Source organism: Lichenostomus cassidix, chromosome 8 (genome assembly GCF_008360975.1).
Source record: "Lichenostomus cassidix isolate B80296 chromosome 8, HeHo_3.0, whole genome shotgun sequence".
Taxonomy (NCBI): Eukaryota; Metazoa; Chordata; class Aves; order Passeriformes; family Meliphagidae; genus Lichenostomus; species Lichenostomus cassidix.
The window spans coordinates 16,283,632-16,301,937 of record NC_139489.1 but is presented as its reverse complement, the minus strand read 5'-3'; the positions used below and the strand labels follow the sequence as shown (position 1 = coordinate 16,301,937).

The 18,306-nt window shown below is 37.1% G+C and overlaps 1 protein-coding gene across 3 annotated transcripts in view; it reads right to left on the bottom strand.

The window, feature by feature from the left end:
• Positions 1 to 18,306, bottom strand: part of FNBP1L (formin binding protein 1 like) — a 57,889-nt gene that overhangs the window by 15,640 nt on the left and 23,943 nt on the right. For all 3 annotated transcript variants that reach the window (XM_085068097.1, XM_085068098.1, XM_085068099.1), the window contains exons 2-7: positions 12,916 to 13,031; positions 6,307 to 6,360; positions 4,654 to 4,801; positions 4,128 to 4,190; positions 2,766 to 2,870; positions 1,451 to 1,579 (exon numbers count right to left, since the gene is read on the bottom strand). In XM_085068097.1, coding sequence (XP_084924223.1) covers positions 1,451 to 1,579; positions 2,766 to 2,870; positions 4,128 to 4,190; positions 4,654 to 4,801; positions 6,307 to 6,360; positions 12,916 to 13,031 — 615 coding nt within the window. The remainder of the gene's footprint in view (positions 1 to 1,450; positions 1,580 to 2,765; positions 2,871 to 4,127; positions 4,191 to 4,653; positions 4,802 to 6,306; positions 6,361 to 12,915; positions 13,032 to 18,306) is intronic.

Here is an 18,306-nt window from a genome sequence, read left to right as displayed (position 1 = left end):
AATACTGTTAAGATAATAGCCCTGGATCTTTCACCTAACTGAATGTGAAAAAAAAACAAATGAAACCAAAAATCAGTAACACATATACCAACAGGTTGTCAAACACTGGATAAGGAAGTGGATCTTTCCTGTATCTCCACTAAGGCAGATGTCATAAACAGTATTCAATTTCATCTCTCCAAAACAAAGCAACCACCTGGATGTGCTAAAGCCATCTCCAAGGTTTTCCCACAGAACGTTACCAAATACTTGCAACGAAGTAATAAAAAGTATAATCCCAAGAGAAAGCAGGACTAGGCCTTTCTGCTCTTACTGTAGAGATCAAAAAATATAAGTAATATCTTACAATGATAATGGAGTTGAACCCTAGAGAAATAAAGGCAGTAAAGCAGAAGTCTGGTCCAAGCCACAAAAACCATCAACGTGTTTCTCCTGGGAGCTGACTGCAATTCTTGGATCAGTGTGTTCATGTCAGACCTACTCTAGTGCTGCTTAACAGTTAAAATATTAGAAAATTCTTTAATAAGCTACGGTAATTTTCTCCTGTGAATCCTAGACCTTCTAGTAAGGATTTTTTTTTTTTTTTTAAGTATGAACTGACTCTTGCTTCTGGAAAATACCAAGCATACTTAAGTTGGTATACCTTCAAATAAAGCCAGTGTTTCACTTTCCATTTCCTCACTCCATGTCTCAGTATCAGTTCCCACCCATATTTCCCAAATGGCTGCAGGTACATGCCAACACACTTCTGAACACTCCTCACCTGATGCCCTCCAACTACTTTAAACTAGTTTTCTAGTTTTGCAAAGTCTGTTTTTGAAAATAATGTTAAAAAAAAAATCTTAATACAGCATCTCAAGAAATCCCTACTTTAGATGCAAAGTATTGATCTTTAGCTTTTTAATTGGTTTAGAGAGATCTGTGGATTGCTTGTAGCACTGATGAAGGCAAGGAGTAATTGGGGGCTGGGGGTTGTGCTGGTTCTTCTGCTTCCAGTGCACCCATTTTTCACCTGTGCATGAGATCCATTAAACCACAGTCACCATTAGCTCTGTGCTTTCCTTCACCTCTGCCAGAGGGAGAGCTTTCACACACACACACAAGTATCCTGAGAACTAGTGATCAAACCTCATTAGAATGATTGTTTTACATGTCTGCTGTCACCCAGGTGTCTCAAATGTATATTTTGCCAGACACATTCAGTAACATTTGGAAAAAGAGCTTACAAAGTAAAAAATCTTGCAGAAAATGTAACCAAGCATTTTTGTTAGAAATCTAAGCATAAGTATGGTAAGCAGTCTCCTGAAAAAACACAAGGTGTCTCAAGATTATGGTAATTTTTTGACAAAATTATCCACTAAAATTTAAAAAAAAAATGAAGTTCTTAATTTTAAAGTGCACTTCTCCTTTAGAAAAGGATCAGACATACTCTATCTGTTAATTATTTTACCTTATAAATCTGAGGAATGACAATGTAGTAGTGTTTGTGCTGTTCTCCATTAAAATTCTGTAGTTGTGCAGCATATTCATTTTTGTTTTCATCAGCCATATGTGTGCGCAGGTTCAACTGTTGCTTAGCCTGGTAAGGAAAGTGCAATCAGGTTAAACATGTCTTGTGCTTTTCAATGACACACAGCATTATTTTATTTTATCAACTATGCAGAAACACTCGTCACAAATCATCAAAACTGACATCCTTCTAACTGAAATACAAAGATGCGAGACTTCCCATACACTGACACTCCACAAACCTCATTTGTTATATACAGAGAAAGCTATGATCATTGTAGCCAGACTGCTTAAATGTATATCCTAAATAACACAGCAGTGACTGAACATACAAACCACAAAGTACCAAATACCAGACAGCTCCCTGTTGAAGGAAAGCTGTCAGCATAGCCATGCAGAGGGATGTCAGGAAGTTCAACAAGGCCAAGTGCAACATCCTGCATGTGAGCTGGGGTGATCCCAAGCACTAATGCAGGCTGGGCAGAGAATGGGTTGAGAGTAGCCCTGAGGAGGACCTGGGGGTTCTGCCATGTGCCCTCACAGCCCAGAAAGCCAACCCTGCCGTGGGCTACAGCCAAAGCAGCGTGGCCAGCAGGTCAAGGGAGGTGACCCCACCTGGAGTCTCCTCAGCACAAGGAAATGGACCTGCTGGGAAGAGTCCAGAGAAGGACATGAAGAATACCAGAGGGCTGGAGCATCTCTCCTATGAAGGCAGGCTGACAGAGTTGGAGGTTTGAAGCCTGGAGAAGGTTTTGGAGACACCTTAGAGCCCCTTCCAGTACTTCCAGAGGATCTACAAGAGAGCTGGAGAGGGACTTTCTACAAGGGCATGTAGTGATAGGACAAGGGGGAATGACTTTAACCTCACAGAGAACAGGTTTACATTAGACATTAGGAAAAAATTCTTTACTATGAGGGTGGTGAGACACTGGCACAGATTGCCCAGAGAGGCTGTGGATGCCTCACGCCTGGCAGTGTTCAAGGCCAGGCTGGATGGGGCTTTGAACAACCTGATCTAGTGGGAGCTGTCCCTGCCCATGGCTGGGGAGTCTTCAAGGTCCCTTCCAACCCAAACCACTCTGATTCTGAAGCACACTCCTTTCCTGTGCTCTTACACTTCACTGTAACTTTGATTTTGCACATAAGTAACTACATTTTACATACAATTTTACACATTCAATGAATATTGTTCCAGTACTGATGATGAACATGCAAATGAAATATTAATTACAATAAAGAAAAGCTACTGCCCTTACCTTCTCCACATCAGCCTTTGTTGCATTAGTGTCATTGTCCAGTCGTTCATAGCTTTGCTGTGCCTTCTCTGCCTCTCTGCATTCTCTCTCAAATTTCTTTTTGCTCTACAAAAGGCACAAACTTACTGCTGTAACAGCCACTATTCCCATTTGGTTTTGTACATTAATTCTGAATTCTAAATATCAAAGCTTCCATTTAAGTATCTTAAATTCACTAAGCACCTTTAAATAAGCACATTGTTAGCACAGGAACTAGGTCAACTAAATTACTTTGAAGGCAGTCTGAAGGATGTATCCACATTACAATCACCATCAGTATTCATACCAAGGGGCACAGCTGCAGGTAGCACAGACAACAGTATTCAATACACTTTATGTTCCATATATACAGCTGTTGTCAAGACAACTGCTGTAGGAAAAATTGTTGCAGCTCCAGAAGTCAACATCTCTAGAGAGAAACTGCAACTGAGACTGAGCTCCTGCTTCACAGCAAAGTCAGGCAGTTGAGGTTAGTGTGTCCCTTAAAGGCATCTAAATGCATTTAAAAGACTAACCTTGCACTCAGGTAAATACAAAGGCACACAAGAAAACAATTGCTTGAGCTGAACTCTGGGAATTAGGTTGGTGAAGAGTGATAACATCTAAAACTACCATATCTGCTTCTATTCTGATCCTCTGATGATGAATTAAACTCTTTGACATGACAATGAAGCAAGACCCTGCTCATCTGGGACCACAACAACAAAATACTGGAGAGGTGAATTCCTACTGCTTCACAATCATCTGGATCAAAGAAATAATACATTTTTAAGACAGAAAACCAGAATATCAGGATGCATCTTGAACAGATTTAGTTGAATTTTATATTGTTTTATTTTTTAAGAAAATTAAGCTTATAATCTGTCTTAGAGACATTCACTTCCTGCATTTCTCTGTTAAACAGTAATTCTGCCTCCTGAAGGTACAATAGTTTACAGTGGTATTCTTGAACATACCTCACATAACAAGCCCTCAAGCTCAAATCAAATCCTGTGACTTAAGATTTCATCTTCATTTAAATAAATTGTCATTTTTAGTAGCCCAAAGCCTGTAACCATGTTAAAACCGATTCCTTTATGCTGGTTTTGCTGCATAAAAGCCAAGGCTTCACTCAAACATACACACAGAAGCTGTTTACAGGAGATTTTTTTAACCAGGGAACTATAAATACATTGAACTGTATTTTGGATGTTACTGAGTTACTTGGACATTCAGTAATATAGCTAAATATTAAATCTAAGCAAGACAGATTAAAACAGTTCCACTTACAGACTGTATATCTTATTTAAGTTCAGTAGGAATTAAATCCAAACACAAACTCACATTATCCATCTGTTTCCAGCACATGTCCAGATACTGCTGAGCCTTTCGCCCTTCCTGAAGATGCTAAAAACACCAGAAATAAATTAAATTTGCCTATATTTTTAGTATTATTACCAGTAATTAGTCCCTGCTCTAGTTGACAGCCTATGATGTGCAGTATCTTCCACGAGATATCTGTACTCTTTGGAAGAGTTACTGTTATTACTATTTGGAAGAGTTAATGTTATTCTCGCATTACTAAACATGTTAGAATAATATCACAGATGAAAAGTACACTGGCAAAAAAAAGGTTACTAGTAAGCACTCTCTTCCCAATATATTCATTTTTAGGTTTAATAACTGTAGTAAACCAGTTATTATAGTACATATTATTATTCTATTATAGAATAACTTTAAATGTGTTTTATAAAGTGTTACAAAATCTATGTATTGCCATGCTCATGAAAATGGGTATACAAATACATTGATTCATTAGAAGACATACATTTTGACATTCTAGTATCAAATCTAAAAACACAGAAATTACCATTTTTCTCTCAGTTTTTAGATCATGAGAATATCTCATCAGCTCTGCGTACACTCTGTGTCCCATTTCTTCTGCAACTACTTCTCGTTGTCCTGCATAGTCATTCAACTCATTGAGGATGTTAAAAAAGGCAATACACGAAGTAAACCTGACAGAAAGCACACACACAAACAAATATCCACAAAAAGTTAGACAGCTTTCTAAAATATACTTCTTTTAGTATAATCTGTACTCCTGAATAAATTTTAAAAAAAAAAAAATCACAGACATTTTACAATAAACCTTATCTTAATGCTAATTGAGTTAGAGTAGAAACACAAGCTGGGAAAGCCTATGTTAAGCCTAGCACGTACTTTATGTCTCTTCAAACACATTTTATAAGAACACGGGGTTTGTGGATGGAAAAGAAAGAAGAAGAATACTACCTGGCAAGCCCTGTGGTATAGTGGTATCTCCTAAGCTGCCAAGTGAGAGGCCTGAGCTTGGGAAGGATACATACATCCCTAGGCTCGGAGGCTGAGCTTGCGGCAGAGATGATGTGCTTGGTAGTCTTGAGGGTGGAACGTGCCAATCTTAGCACTCCTATGCATCCCGATGGATGTTCTACACAACAGGTTTGCTACCAGCTCTGCAGACAGCTGCCTGTTTGCCTGCCCACCTCCTGGCTGGAAGTAAGGTGCCACTATGGCTGGCACTAAAAAGGGGGGAAGAGGAGGGGCAAAGGGTAGAAAGTGTGTGTGGAAGGGAAGAAAGGAAAAAAAAAACAGGCACCGCATTAAAATATACATCTTTCTCTCTTTTAACTGTGGAATACTGCCATCTCCATAGGCTTGGCTCTTGGGAATTTCAAATGCCACTCTAGCTCTGGAAAGCCTATTGCCTGAGGTCCAGGATCTTTTCATAGTTAGAAGAGGTAGAGGAAATCCTGCTGTGAATTCTCAGGCACTCTGCACAGCATGTGCTCTGGCTGCAACCTGAAATTTGTCCACTTTTTTTTATTTCCTAAGATTTACCCCTAAAGAAAAACAAGTATTGTGCTTTTTCAAATAAATTTTTTAAATGGCTGTGGACAGCAAAACAAGCTTATTTCTGATTAAAATTTAAAAAAAAAAAAAAAGTTGTCTAGCACAAATTGTTCCTCCACCATTCGACATTCACTTATTTTGTCTCCAGAGTCCAAGCAAGTCAGCATTTTAAGAGCTCTTCTTGCCCAAAACATGACAATTTTGTGTACACTCAGGTCTCAGTATAGAAATGCATAGCTGCATTTGTACTGCCATCAAAATGCACTCCAAATCTCTATTAAACTAAGCAAAAAATCAAAGCCTAAGGACACAGAACTGGCTTTTCTTTAAAAAACAATACTAGACTGTACATAGCAAGCTAAACTTCTGCCTTCAAAATTTCAGTTACCTAAAGATGAATTTGGAAGGGAGCAAGTACAACTTGCCATGTTCACTACATTAAAATACCAACAGGAGTAAACAAAGGTTTCATGCTTAAGAATTAGAGCAGAACTATAAGAAGCCAAGCACAATTCTTTTGTTGTCTTAGCCAATTAAATACTTTATCTTTAAAAAAAATCCACAAAAGGATAGAATATATTGTTAGTTCTGACTTTTTACACATAGAACTTGAAATGCACATTTTTACCTGGGTTCCTCATCTTTCGGTGAACGTTTAGGACAGTACTTCTTAACCAGATTTCTATTAAGGAAGAATAAAGAAAGATGCCATTTTAGAGTCTCTTTTGACAAGACACACATAGAAAACTGCATGAACAAATTATTTATGTTTAATGTTCTATGAACAAATCTATTCCGTCTGTCAACTTATAAGGGTCCTTTAGATAAAACAAGGCAGAAATCCATCGTATTATCAAAGTTTTAAGTCACTCTGACCTGGAACAATATGTAAGTATTTTCAAACTTCAATTGCAGTGACTAGATATGAAATGAAGAGTTGTTTATTAAACACCCTTTTCACGCATGCAGAAGGCAGCAGCAGCAGACGAGGACAAGGCCAATGTATGATCAGTGTGTACCACAGACAGTGCCCACTGTGTGCTGTGCCCATGAGCACAAAACTCCATGCCTGAATTCAGCTTTGAGTGTAGATTCAGGTCGAAGAATTTAACCACAGTATTTCCAACTCTTGGATAACGACACGTCCAAAACAGGAGAGGCAAAATCTCTTTTCAGAAAAAGGACTTTACAGTTTGTCCTACCACCAGCATTGCAAATATCAGGATTTTAGAAACCAAGCAAATCCCTAGAAGACAATCCACAGGACCAGCGCTTAACACACTATCACAGCCCAATTTTTGTGAACATTGATATGAAATAATCTGCTTATCATTGAATGCAGGAAGAATAGGAATGGAGGAGTTAAGAGAAGATTCTAGGAGAAAAAAATCTGGCATGCATGTTGTGTATTTCATCCCACCATCTCTTTGTAATTTCAGTTGTTACAATTATGAATTACCTTACCATTAAAACAAAGGTGCTAATTCTGCTTTCATCTAAAATACCCTTGTACAGTTTCTTAAATCCATTTATCTGGAAGTCATCTCTATGGTAGAAGAGCCCACACAGTGAGATTATGTCCAGTTACAAAATAGGCACCAAAATATGAGCAGGGAGTTGGTGTGGAAATAGTAAGCTTGGATCTTTGGTCTGTTTCTATATCCTCTGAGACTACAACCAAAAAAAGCAACTATAATAAAGTCAGATCCTTTTAATATCAATATGTACTAAGGAACAGAATAAACACTGACTTTTAAAAAATTTTCTACACATTTTATAGTAACCTCCTTACTGAAGTTCAAGCAAGAATCTCTTCTTACTATCCTCAGAACCCACTGCCTGTTGTAACATTCTGCTTGGCAGGGATTAAATTCACACATTTTGATGGGGAAAATGCACAAACCAAGTAATAGGGAAAAAAATATATTCACTAAGTAACTTTCCTTTGTTCCATTTCCCTTTACATTTCTGCTTTGCTCCTCAGTGCTTATTAATGCATAGGAAATTCCTAAAATTCATCTTATTATTATTCAGAAGGTGAAATACATAACACACATACAATGCTGTAGCTAAGCAACCATGCTGGAGCCTTTTCAAGGGAAGATTTCCAGAGTTGTTAAAATTGAGACATGAACGACTTACTAAAGCTTTACAGTCTAAAATGGCTGAGAGAATGGCCATAAATACAGATTATTTACCAGCATGCTGATTTCTGTTCTGGTTTCATGCTTTAATGCAATTGTTTATTATTTCCAGAAAGACAAAAATATTATATAATCCTTTCTGCTAATAACAGGCAGTTTCATTAGTCAAGCCTGTCTACCTTTGGATCAAAGAACATACAGGTTTGAGATGCTGTGATCAGGACTTAACAGCACAAGATACAGTAATCAAAGGAATAAATATGAAATGACAAGCAAATGCAGATTTTGAAGATCAAAGAAAAAGCCAGTGTTCATATGAACAATTAGGCCTAAGTGGCTTTTCCTGTAAGTGAAAAACAATACCTAATCAAAACAGAGATATTAATTTTAAACCTTTGAAAAAGCACAGGTTGAGAAGCAGCCAGTATGAGCATGGATTTGAAAAGTAAAGCATTATTTCAAAGATGAAACAGTTGACACTTTTAAGGGGGCATAACATTCTCTGACATCTTAATGTAAACCCATGCCTAATTCTAAAAATCCAAATATGGATCTGGACTAGTTTATAAGAAAAGTGTACAAGCAATTGCTGACCCTCAGAACAGAAACAAATCTACAAGATTGTTTTGGTTCCTCAGGAAAGTGCAGCTGATGACACTTTAATCCTCTTGGGAAGTAAAATTTTCATTACTTCTATCACACTGTTTTACAGCCATCTGGAAGCAGACTTCATATAGGATATAACCACATCCAATTGTTCTGCTCCTGTAATTTTGTTAACCTCACTTCTTGGTATAAACTGGTTTCAGGACAATACCAACAAGATAGGAACCTAATTTTTAAGACAAGTACCACCTCAGTCACCAACACAGAAGTTTCAAAAAGCACTCCAGTTGATAAAAATTACTTAAGAGTCATGTACATAGGACATTTACACAAAATTTTACATACATGTGTAAAAAATAGTGTTTACCAACTCAAAAAAAGCATAAGTTTTCTTCAGTCAATTGATATAGAACATAAAGAACAGGAGCAGCAGCATCAATATGGTACAATTTCTATTAAGGTAGCAGCTCAGGTACAGCAGTATCTGCTTATACCAAACCACTCCAGCCTCTATATCATATTACAAATGAGCCTGGTAACAAACTTCTTTTGCTTTCATAAGTAGCTAAAATTTCAGTGAGTACTCAAAAGCATCTTTTATTTCTATGAAAAGTAACAGTTTCAATACAATTCTGATGTCTCCAGTGACTGCATAGCAGTATTATGGACTGGGTAAAAACAATGACAATTCACTGTATTGAGTAACATCTCATCAGAAAAAGTTTTAACTTGAGTGATGAATCTTAAAAAATTGTAACCTGGAATTTGAGCTTACAAAGCTGAATATCCTTGGAACCATTAAGTAATCACATGTTTAAGTTTATGGAAACACGACTATAAAAAAACCTGCCACAACCATATTGGAATAGTAACGAACAGTGTAAAAGCTTAGCTCCAATCAAAGCAAGAGAGTTTTGAGAAATGATCACATGGTGACAAAATCTGTGTTCCCAGCTTTACATTTAAGCTTACACACAGTTTCAAAAATGTTTCCAAGACAATGCTTACAAAAATGTGGAAAGTGTGTCTCAGTTTGACTTAACATAAGCATATATTAATGCTGTATTTATAAAAACACCACTTATGTACAACAGTGTACACAAGGACCACGAAAAATAGATTTGATCAGAGTAACCAGACATCTCTAGAGATCACAACACACAACTTTAATGGGCACCAAACAGCTCAAGAACAATCAGAGCTATTTGCTTTAAACCAACAACACAGCAGCTGACCATGTTCAGAAATTTTATTCCATGGCAGCTTCATCTCCAGCTGCAGGTATAACTTGTATTACTGCCTAACATCACAGAAAGTGGAATTCCTCTGTCTGCTCAAGTGTCACAATGGTTCAGAAAGGATGAAAAGGGAGTAAACCTCCAGAATTATTTCGTGTGTAATCATGTGGAAGTAAACAAAACACACCTTCACCTTGCCCCTTTTAAGAAACAATGCTGATCCAAAACAGCATCTGAGAATTCAATTTTAAAATTCAGTCAAGAGCCCAGTAGTTTGGCACATACTAAATCTAATTTTTTCCAATTCCAAAATATAAACAAAGTAAGGAATGATATCGTTAAAATGGAATGTGTTACTGTACAACATACTGTGCAATATTTTTGTCCTGATTCTCATCCCTGTAACTCAGCAACAGCCTATAACAACCTCTGCAAACCTTGGGGTAACACAATACATTAGTTGAGACCTATACCACACAAAGCTTTAGATTTTCCTTTAAGTTAGCTCTAACAAAAATCAAATTACACTTGGGAGGGTTTTTTTCAGAACACATTATATTGCAAACAAAAGACAAGCTGTCCAGGGTGCTTTTTCTTCTTCACAGACAATTGAGGATTCCTCAATTTTTCTCATAATTTTTTCAGTATCTAAGAAGAATAGCAAGAAATGGCTTGTAACCTAAAACCAGCACTTGGACAAGTTACCATTTGCAACACCTGCACACAGTAAGAATAGAGTGAGTTTGCTCTAACAGCTCCTCATATGCTGTACATGCATCACTTGTCATCTCCTAGAAGACTTGGAATGGCTGTTGCACCTGGGAGTCTCAACTAAATTGTGACAGTATAAAGAAAAATGAAGTTTTCAAGATGCAAGGGTATACACAAAGTGAACGTGAATTTCTGCCAGGAGACGGACTCTAATTTGTGAAAACTGTTATGAGAAATTCACTCAAGTTTTCATCCTTGGGTTTAAGTCTATGAGCATAGATCCATCAATGATTTCAACAGAATCTTCATGGTCCACACTGAAACCAAGACAGAAAAAAATACCACCAACCAACACTAGCTTTATTTCCTGACTAAATTTGCCTTTTCTTGGTCCCCAACCAAGTACCAAGAGAGCCAAAGAACTACCAAGAGGTGACCACTTGCTGTTCTGCTTATAAACACTAAACAAGGGCATAATTTATCTCAGTTATAGAGTTCATCATGAAAAGATTCTCAACACTCTGTTTTTCAGATTGCTTTTCATTACAAAAAGAAGAAACAGTGATTTACTAGAAATTTCCATTAGGGATATTAATATCTATCTCACAGGCCATATGCTGCCAACATTAAAATTCACCAGAACTACAGTCCATCCCACAAGATCTTCCCTCTCAGAACTTCCCAGGAGCTAGATGCAGGATGGCTAACTCTTCTGAAGGTGACAATTTTGCTTGATCTCAATCCCCCCTGGGCCTCGTAACTATTTCACATTATTAAAAGCAGTGAGTGTCCTCAGGAGGAATGATGGCTGAAATCAACTTGTTATCACAAGACAGTTCACAACGAAACAATCAAGTCTCCTCCAAACTATACACATGCAACAATATCGAAGAGTAGCTTCATGACCTGGTCTACTGGCAGAAAATCAGTCACCCTGTGAAGCGTGTGCTGTCCAGACCCTGGTTGGAAGCAGGCAGGAAGTGCATGCATGCACTGTATATCGTGTGTGCAGCAAGACCTGTGCTTCCCAGAACTGTCATACTTACTGCACAGACAGGGTCACTCCAGCCATCTGACAGAAGGGCACTCGACAAAACTCTCATTTTTGAAAGACACTTCGAGAAAAATCAATAGTTTTACCCAGAGTAAAATGTGTAACAGAGAAAATTTCCTATTTTTAGTCAAATCCTGACGTAATAATGTGGTCTCTCAACTTGCTAGCTGTGGAATGAACCTTTAAATACAACTAAGCAAAATGGCATTTGTTAATAATATTTAAGGAAAATATCTCAATAGATCCATGGAAATAAAACACATTTCTGTTTTTAAACAGACAACTGAAAACAAATCAAAACAGGGCTGCAAACTGTGCCATGCATGCTTCCAACTTTCCTTTACCTCCCCAAGTTCTTCTGTACAAGTTTTGGAAAAGTAGGATTTATTTTCTTCCTTTTAAGAAAAAAATTCTTTCAGTAAAGCAATGGGGTTTTTATGTTAGGTGAATACACACAATTGGATTATAATAAACTGCTAAAGAAATCAAAAAGCAGCCCAGATAGAGAACATCCATACCCTCAGCTGTGAACTTCATTACTGTATTTATGAGGAAGGATTTCTTAGCTCTCTATCTGGTGACAATCTATTTTGCAAATGATGAAAGGATGGAAGAAACCACAGGAGAGAAGTTGCTATCAGTTTCAGTCCGACAAGGGTAGGCAGCAGCTTCAGCTGAATCCCCAAAGGAGTTCAAGACAGTACAGATGATGGTAAAGACAAAGATGGCAGTGAAGGTGAAGCTCACAGGAGCGTTTTACTTTAAATTTTGTTCTTCAAGCACTGAGTGCGCCTTTTGGTAAAAATCAACCTCCTTTATTCTGAAGAAATAACTTTACTCTGAAGCAGCTATTTCATTGCTGCTAGTCTCCTTGCATGATCCCTGAAGGGAAATTCCTATTGGACCTAGAAGATGTTTCACTTGGCAGCTGCAGAACAGAGGCAAGGCAAAGGGTGGCTGGGTTACAGTCTCACCCAAAGGGACAAGACCTGCTGTGGAGAGGGCGGGCTTTAAGGACAGGAAGATCTGCTGTTTTCCCAAGTTCTCAATTATTTCAATCAGATATCTTCACACAATGTAGAGCAGCTCCTGCCAATTCCACATGAGAAATTAATTAGCAGCAGAAGCACACACATGTGTAGATACAGATAATGCACGTTCCAGCAAACATGCTGATGGTCACTGCACAGGATCACTATGGTTTACCTTGTTTTGAATCTTTAATTTTAAGTCTTGAAACCTTTCAGTGCAAAGATATGAAGGGTGGGTAGGAGAGAAGAGTGGGACAGAAGGCAAAAACAAGCAAGTGCACACCCAAAGATAATTTTCTAGTTTAGACTGATCTGTCGTGAAAACAACTAGTGATCTAATTCACTCTGCAAATGAAAAACAGTCATTAATCACAACATTTCATACTCGCCCATCACTGATACAGTGATTTTAAGTAACTGTTAAGATCCTTTTGCAAAGAAAAAAAACCTTACCTCAGTTGTTTTGCATAGTTTTGCTCAATTTCTATCCTTTCTTTTACAAATTTTGCATATTTCTCCAAGAAGTCAATGCCCCACTGTGTATGCTTGTCCAAGTTATCAAACTGATCCTTTAAAAACAAAAGGAAACAAAAATACCCAGAATTAGTTAAGAATCACAACAGCACTAGAAATGACACATAATTTATTTATAACTTCTGCCCTGAGGGAATGCTTGCTACTTGGATAGAAGTCATTCAAGTTATAAATCAGTTAAGTGTGTATATAGTATCAGCCATATACCAGAGCAGAAGGTTTCATGTGCAGGAACAGATCTACCTCTTTTTGCAAAAAACAGCTCTAAATACTTGCATGTTAAGCTGTAAGCAGTCTTTGATTACTTTCACAATGGAAATCTGTCTTTCTTTCCTCTCAAAATCCATTGTTTCAAAAGTGGATCTTTTCCACCAAGATAACAGACATAACCAAAGATCAATATTAGATAAATAAGATACTGCTCACAGGAGAGATGTTTGGCAGTTTTGAAACAGAAGAAATTATAATTTCATTGGATACAAAAAACTATTTTCAGTCTTAGGATTGCCCACTGAAAAAAAAGGAATATAAATTTTAGCTGCATGACTAAATTGGGTGTAGTCTGCATATAAAAAACAATTATTAAATCAAAACTATATACATAGTTCATGATCAGCTCGGAGATTCCAAAGAAAGCAAACCTGTCTTTAGTAATTAAGAAAGTTATAGCAAAGTAAAGGCACAAAACAAAAAGGAGAAACAGTCAAAAATAAACTAAACTAAAAAAAAAAAGGGGGAATTTTTAATACATTAAACCATCTTCAAAACCAATCTTTCACTGGACTCTGTACTCATCAACAGGTGGAGGATACACTAACTAGGGCAGGTTGAAAGTTCAAAAAACAGGTGGAAATATGGGGGCTAAGAATTGGGCAGGAGAAAACAAAGGTAAAAAATAAAGCCTAGCAAACATTTTTAGCCTAACACATACTTGCATTTTATGCTATAAAAATCTACTGCAGTGGAACAATCATGGATTTTCAGCTTACAATAGCATTCAAAATATTTTTTTCTTAGCAATTATATTTAGTAATCCAAAACGACAAGTAACTGAAACATCGAAGTTTGTGCCCTGTAGAGGCTAAATCCAAATACGCTTCACAATAAACTTTAAAAATAAGAAGTAGAAAAACAGCTAAGAAAGCAATTAAGCTCAAAGTTTAATTAACTCACACAAAAAAAGCTGTGAAGGCTGTTTATCAAAGGCTGTCTCTTGCAGATTCAGTACCTTGCCTGAACCTAATGAATGATGTCAACTTCTAGCATTATCAATTTAAGTTCAATTTCAACATGCAGTAGGGTGATGTACAGTTGAATCAAAAAATGCCATTAAATGCTGCAAGGCCTAAGACTCAAGGAAAACATATTCACTTAAAAAAAATACCAAGTCAACACAACTCTGTGCAACAAAAATAAAAATAATGTGACAAGATTAAGGGTGCTCTCAAATCTTGCCTTGCAGGTCCCAGTATCCTACACCACAGACAACCACAGCCATTAGTGCCTTGAACACTGCAGTCCAACGGCATCCAAGTGCTGCCAACCAAAACCACCCATCCTGTTCTACCACCAGCCTCTGCATCACTCTCTCCACCAAAATCACAACCACTTTCCCTGATCTGTTTCACCACAGAACCACATGAACAGCCAAGAGATGGGAGTGGGACTGAAGACAAGATTTCAATGTATTTGGGAAACCATGGCCTGTATCTCGTATTATTCTGATATGTGCACTCTATACCAACTTGCTATTTCCACTCAAAATATCTTTTGTCAAATAAAGTGACATTTCTGCTACTGCTTTTAGAGAAGCTGCACATGCATTGTTTGTTTGAGTGTGGCAATAGGGAAACAGTTACCACACTGCAGTGTCAAACCACATTTGCAAATATGCATAAAAATACATCAATCTCAAGAAGCCTTTCTTTTTTATACTGCACTCATTTGTGTAATTACTCTTACAAAATTAACCTAGCATCCAGAAGTAGCTTCTAAAAGGTGCTTTTGGCACGAAGTCAATACCTAATACCATTAAGAAGAACTGACTTCCTTCAGCACTCAGCAGAACAAAGCCTTTGCTGTCCTAGTTAGGCTCTTTAGACCACAAAGCTCTCATTTGCTGCTAAGGTTTCATTAGCATTAGGGAACACCACATTACTTATGTTTCCAAACATGCAACCAGAGACGGCAGCTTTCCAAATATTTTGTTGAAACAATAAAGGACTACACAGATCAAACTTCATTCACTATCCACTACTAATATGCAAATGACATTTGACAAGCTATCACACTTTACTGCAAGTATTTCACCACTGACCACATGACAAAAGGTCTGTTTTGCCCCTCAATTCCTCTTCTTCATCTGATTCTAGAAACAGTATGTTCTGTGCAAAGACAGCTTTGCTGGATTATCCCAAAGCTTCACAAGTTTCCAAGTCCTCTATAAACAATAAACCAGCGAATGAAAATCTGCAGTCACAAGAATCACCTTACACTGCTCTGTAAAGCCACTGAGATAAATGAGCAAAAGATAAAGACAACATCAACAAATAAGCAAAAAGGAAGGGCCATGTCAGAAAAGCTTCTACAGGAAAGTCACAAATTTACTCGTGGTCCTTTCAACCTCTCTCCAGAAGCACACGTTTGAGTTTCGGGCCTTGATTAAGTGAAAAACTTCCTTTTCATACCAGAATACAAGCAGCAAATCTTCCAGAGTGCTACTAAGGAAATCAAACTAATGCACTGAGATACAAGATAAGTGATGTCTTCTGTGGAAAAAAAATTATCAAAAGTCAGGCAATGCTATACAGATGACAAAATGCACCGAATAGTTGCAATAAAACTTAAGCCTGTAATTTCAAAATAAATATATCAGTGTATTAATTTGGTTAACTCCTTTATAAGAAAGATGAAAACTGCATTAACTAGAGATCAACAAAAGGTGATAAAAAAAAAGATCCCATCCTACAGTATCTGGCTATCTACACCCTGACAATGAAGCATGTTCTCAACAATATTTGCAGGCAAATATATATTGCTGTTTGTCTTGTAACTGCCCACACCCCTTAGCAGCTGAGCAGACAATTTTTGTAAAAAACTTTATTAAAACTGCAGCTGACTATCATTAAAACTATTAAGGTCAGCTAATGGATGGTGGCCTTAAGCAGAAACTGCCAACTCAAAAGTGTAATGTAGTCCAAAGTCTCGGCATTACAAACAAACCAATCTGACACTTGACAAGAAGTTTGTAGTAGGTCAGTACAGACTATTCCAAAACAAATGTCACCTCCCTAAATTCTACTTCCAGATTATTTACTGGAACCACAGATCAATGTTATGAATACTTCAGGGTTTGCAGTTCTAAACTTATCATGTGTTTGCAGATACCAGGGAGCTTTACAATAGTATCAGCTGAGGCATCAAAGCCAAGAGCCAACCTGACTCAAACCTGCGCCCAAGACAAAACAGACTCTCCCAGGTTAAACTCAAGATTTGCTCTCCTCCTCTCACAGACATTTGTTTGTTCCCCAAACAAGCCTCAAGAACCAATAAAAAGAAAAACATGGGAGATGTCTTCAGAGGGATGAGCATGAAGGGAATTCAGTCTTCCTAAAGCTGCCAGTCCAGCCACTGGACTAGTGTGTGTGTTGAAAATAAAAGGCATTAAACAAGATCAAGATTTTTAAAGGGTTAATGTTCCCAGCTTTCATCAACTTCAGAAAGCAATTCTACTTGCATTTAAAGCTAGGATTGTGGTATCCCACTCTGTAAAAAATCCTTCTGTTTCACTAATTTATTCCTTTACAATATGCAAATTAGTTTACAGCATTAACATTGAATTGCTCTCAGATTAGTCTCCCATTTCACTGACCTCCAGACAATACAGTTGAAAGTTTTAAGAATCACATTAAACATTGAAATACACTGACTCACAAGTTTCAGAAACCTATCTCAATTAATTACAACTGCAATGTCTACTTAATAAAACTTTTTATTTTAAATCAAGCTACTTTGCATTAATTATCCTACCATCATTTTATTCTCTATTGACTCAACTGTACATCATTACTTCCATACTTTTATCTGAGACAATTTTAGTCTGCAGTTACCCAAGTGATCTTATTTGCAGTTTTGAAGCACTGGCTCATGATGAGGTTTTTTTCCAATTCTTTGTTCTCCAGGCGGCACAGCCAGTCTAAACTTCCAAGTCTGTGAGTGCGAGATTAAAAACTCAGCCCTGTATTTTGCTCTCTGAATTCTTAACCCTTATGCACTCTGGTATAAGGAAATATACACTATGCCAGTGTTCAAAGCATGGAAAAGCACGAATCAGGTCTTGTTCAGAGGAAAAACAAAATTCAAAACACTTGGCATCAAAAAAGCCCCAGCGCATTTGGGGATATAAATGTTGTATTTTATTATTACTATATGAAAAGCTGTGACTTACTCAACCACACAAGTCCACAGCAAGCCAAGTGAGAAAATGTGGGTGATCAGATAACTTAATACCAATCTTAGCAGTTCTTGTTTACTCATTTAAAGCCCAAGAGGGTTTATCAAATGAACCTGAATTATGGGTAAATTTAAATGACAGGTTAAATTCTGCATAACGTTCTTTTTTCCTGCACAAGCAGCACTGCAGAAGAAAAAAAAAAGACCTAATTCTAGTCAAGAAGTTAAATATTTTAAGTTACAAAACATTATAAAGTGACTATTTAACATATTAAGATTTTATAAAACTCTTATGACATAGCTGAATTATTTCTATGAAACATTACGCGGCTTTTTTTTTTATATAATTTTTAGATAATGATCAAGGCCTTCAAATCATTCACTGTTTTACCTGGAGATATCTCCAAGCAAATTCCTTTATTTCAAAAAATTGAACAAAACAAAAAAAATCTTGCAGTGTTTGTACAAAGGACTACCTGATGCGCTACATTAAAAATTATGGGAACCATAATCATCCACTAATATATTAACAAGAAGATACCAGTATAATACAGTAGACCTTTCCCTATTTGTCTTCAGGACAAGTTAATTATAAAATCGTATTTTAATTAGAGCATGTTACACTCATCTACTTCTGACAATACATTTCAGTTCCTCTTCGTGGATACCTCTTCACTGTCTAACTGGCTTTGGTTTCTACTTTTGTCTCTGTCTTTATGCATTCCTGCTTCCTCTTCTATCTTAGGATAATGGCTCTTTTATTTTTACTGTCTGAACTGATTATCATTTCTCCATATTCCTGCCAGTTTGTTTTTATAATTATCAATTTGGTCTGGTCTTTCTTTTTTCCTTGCAACT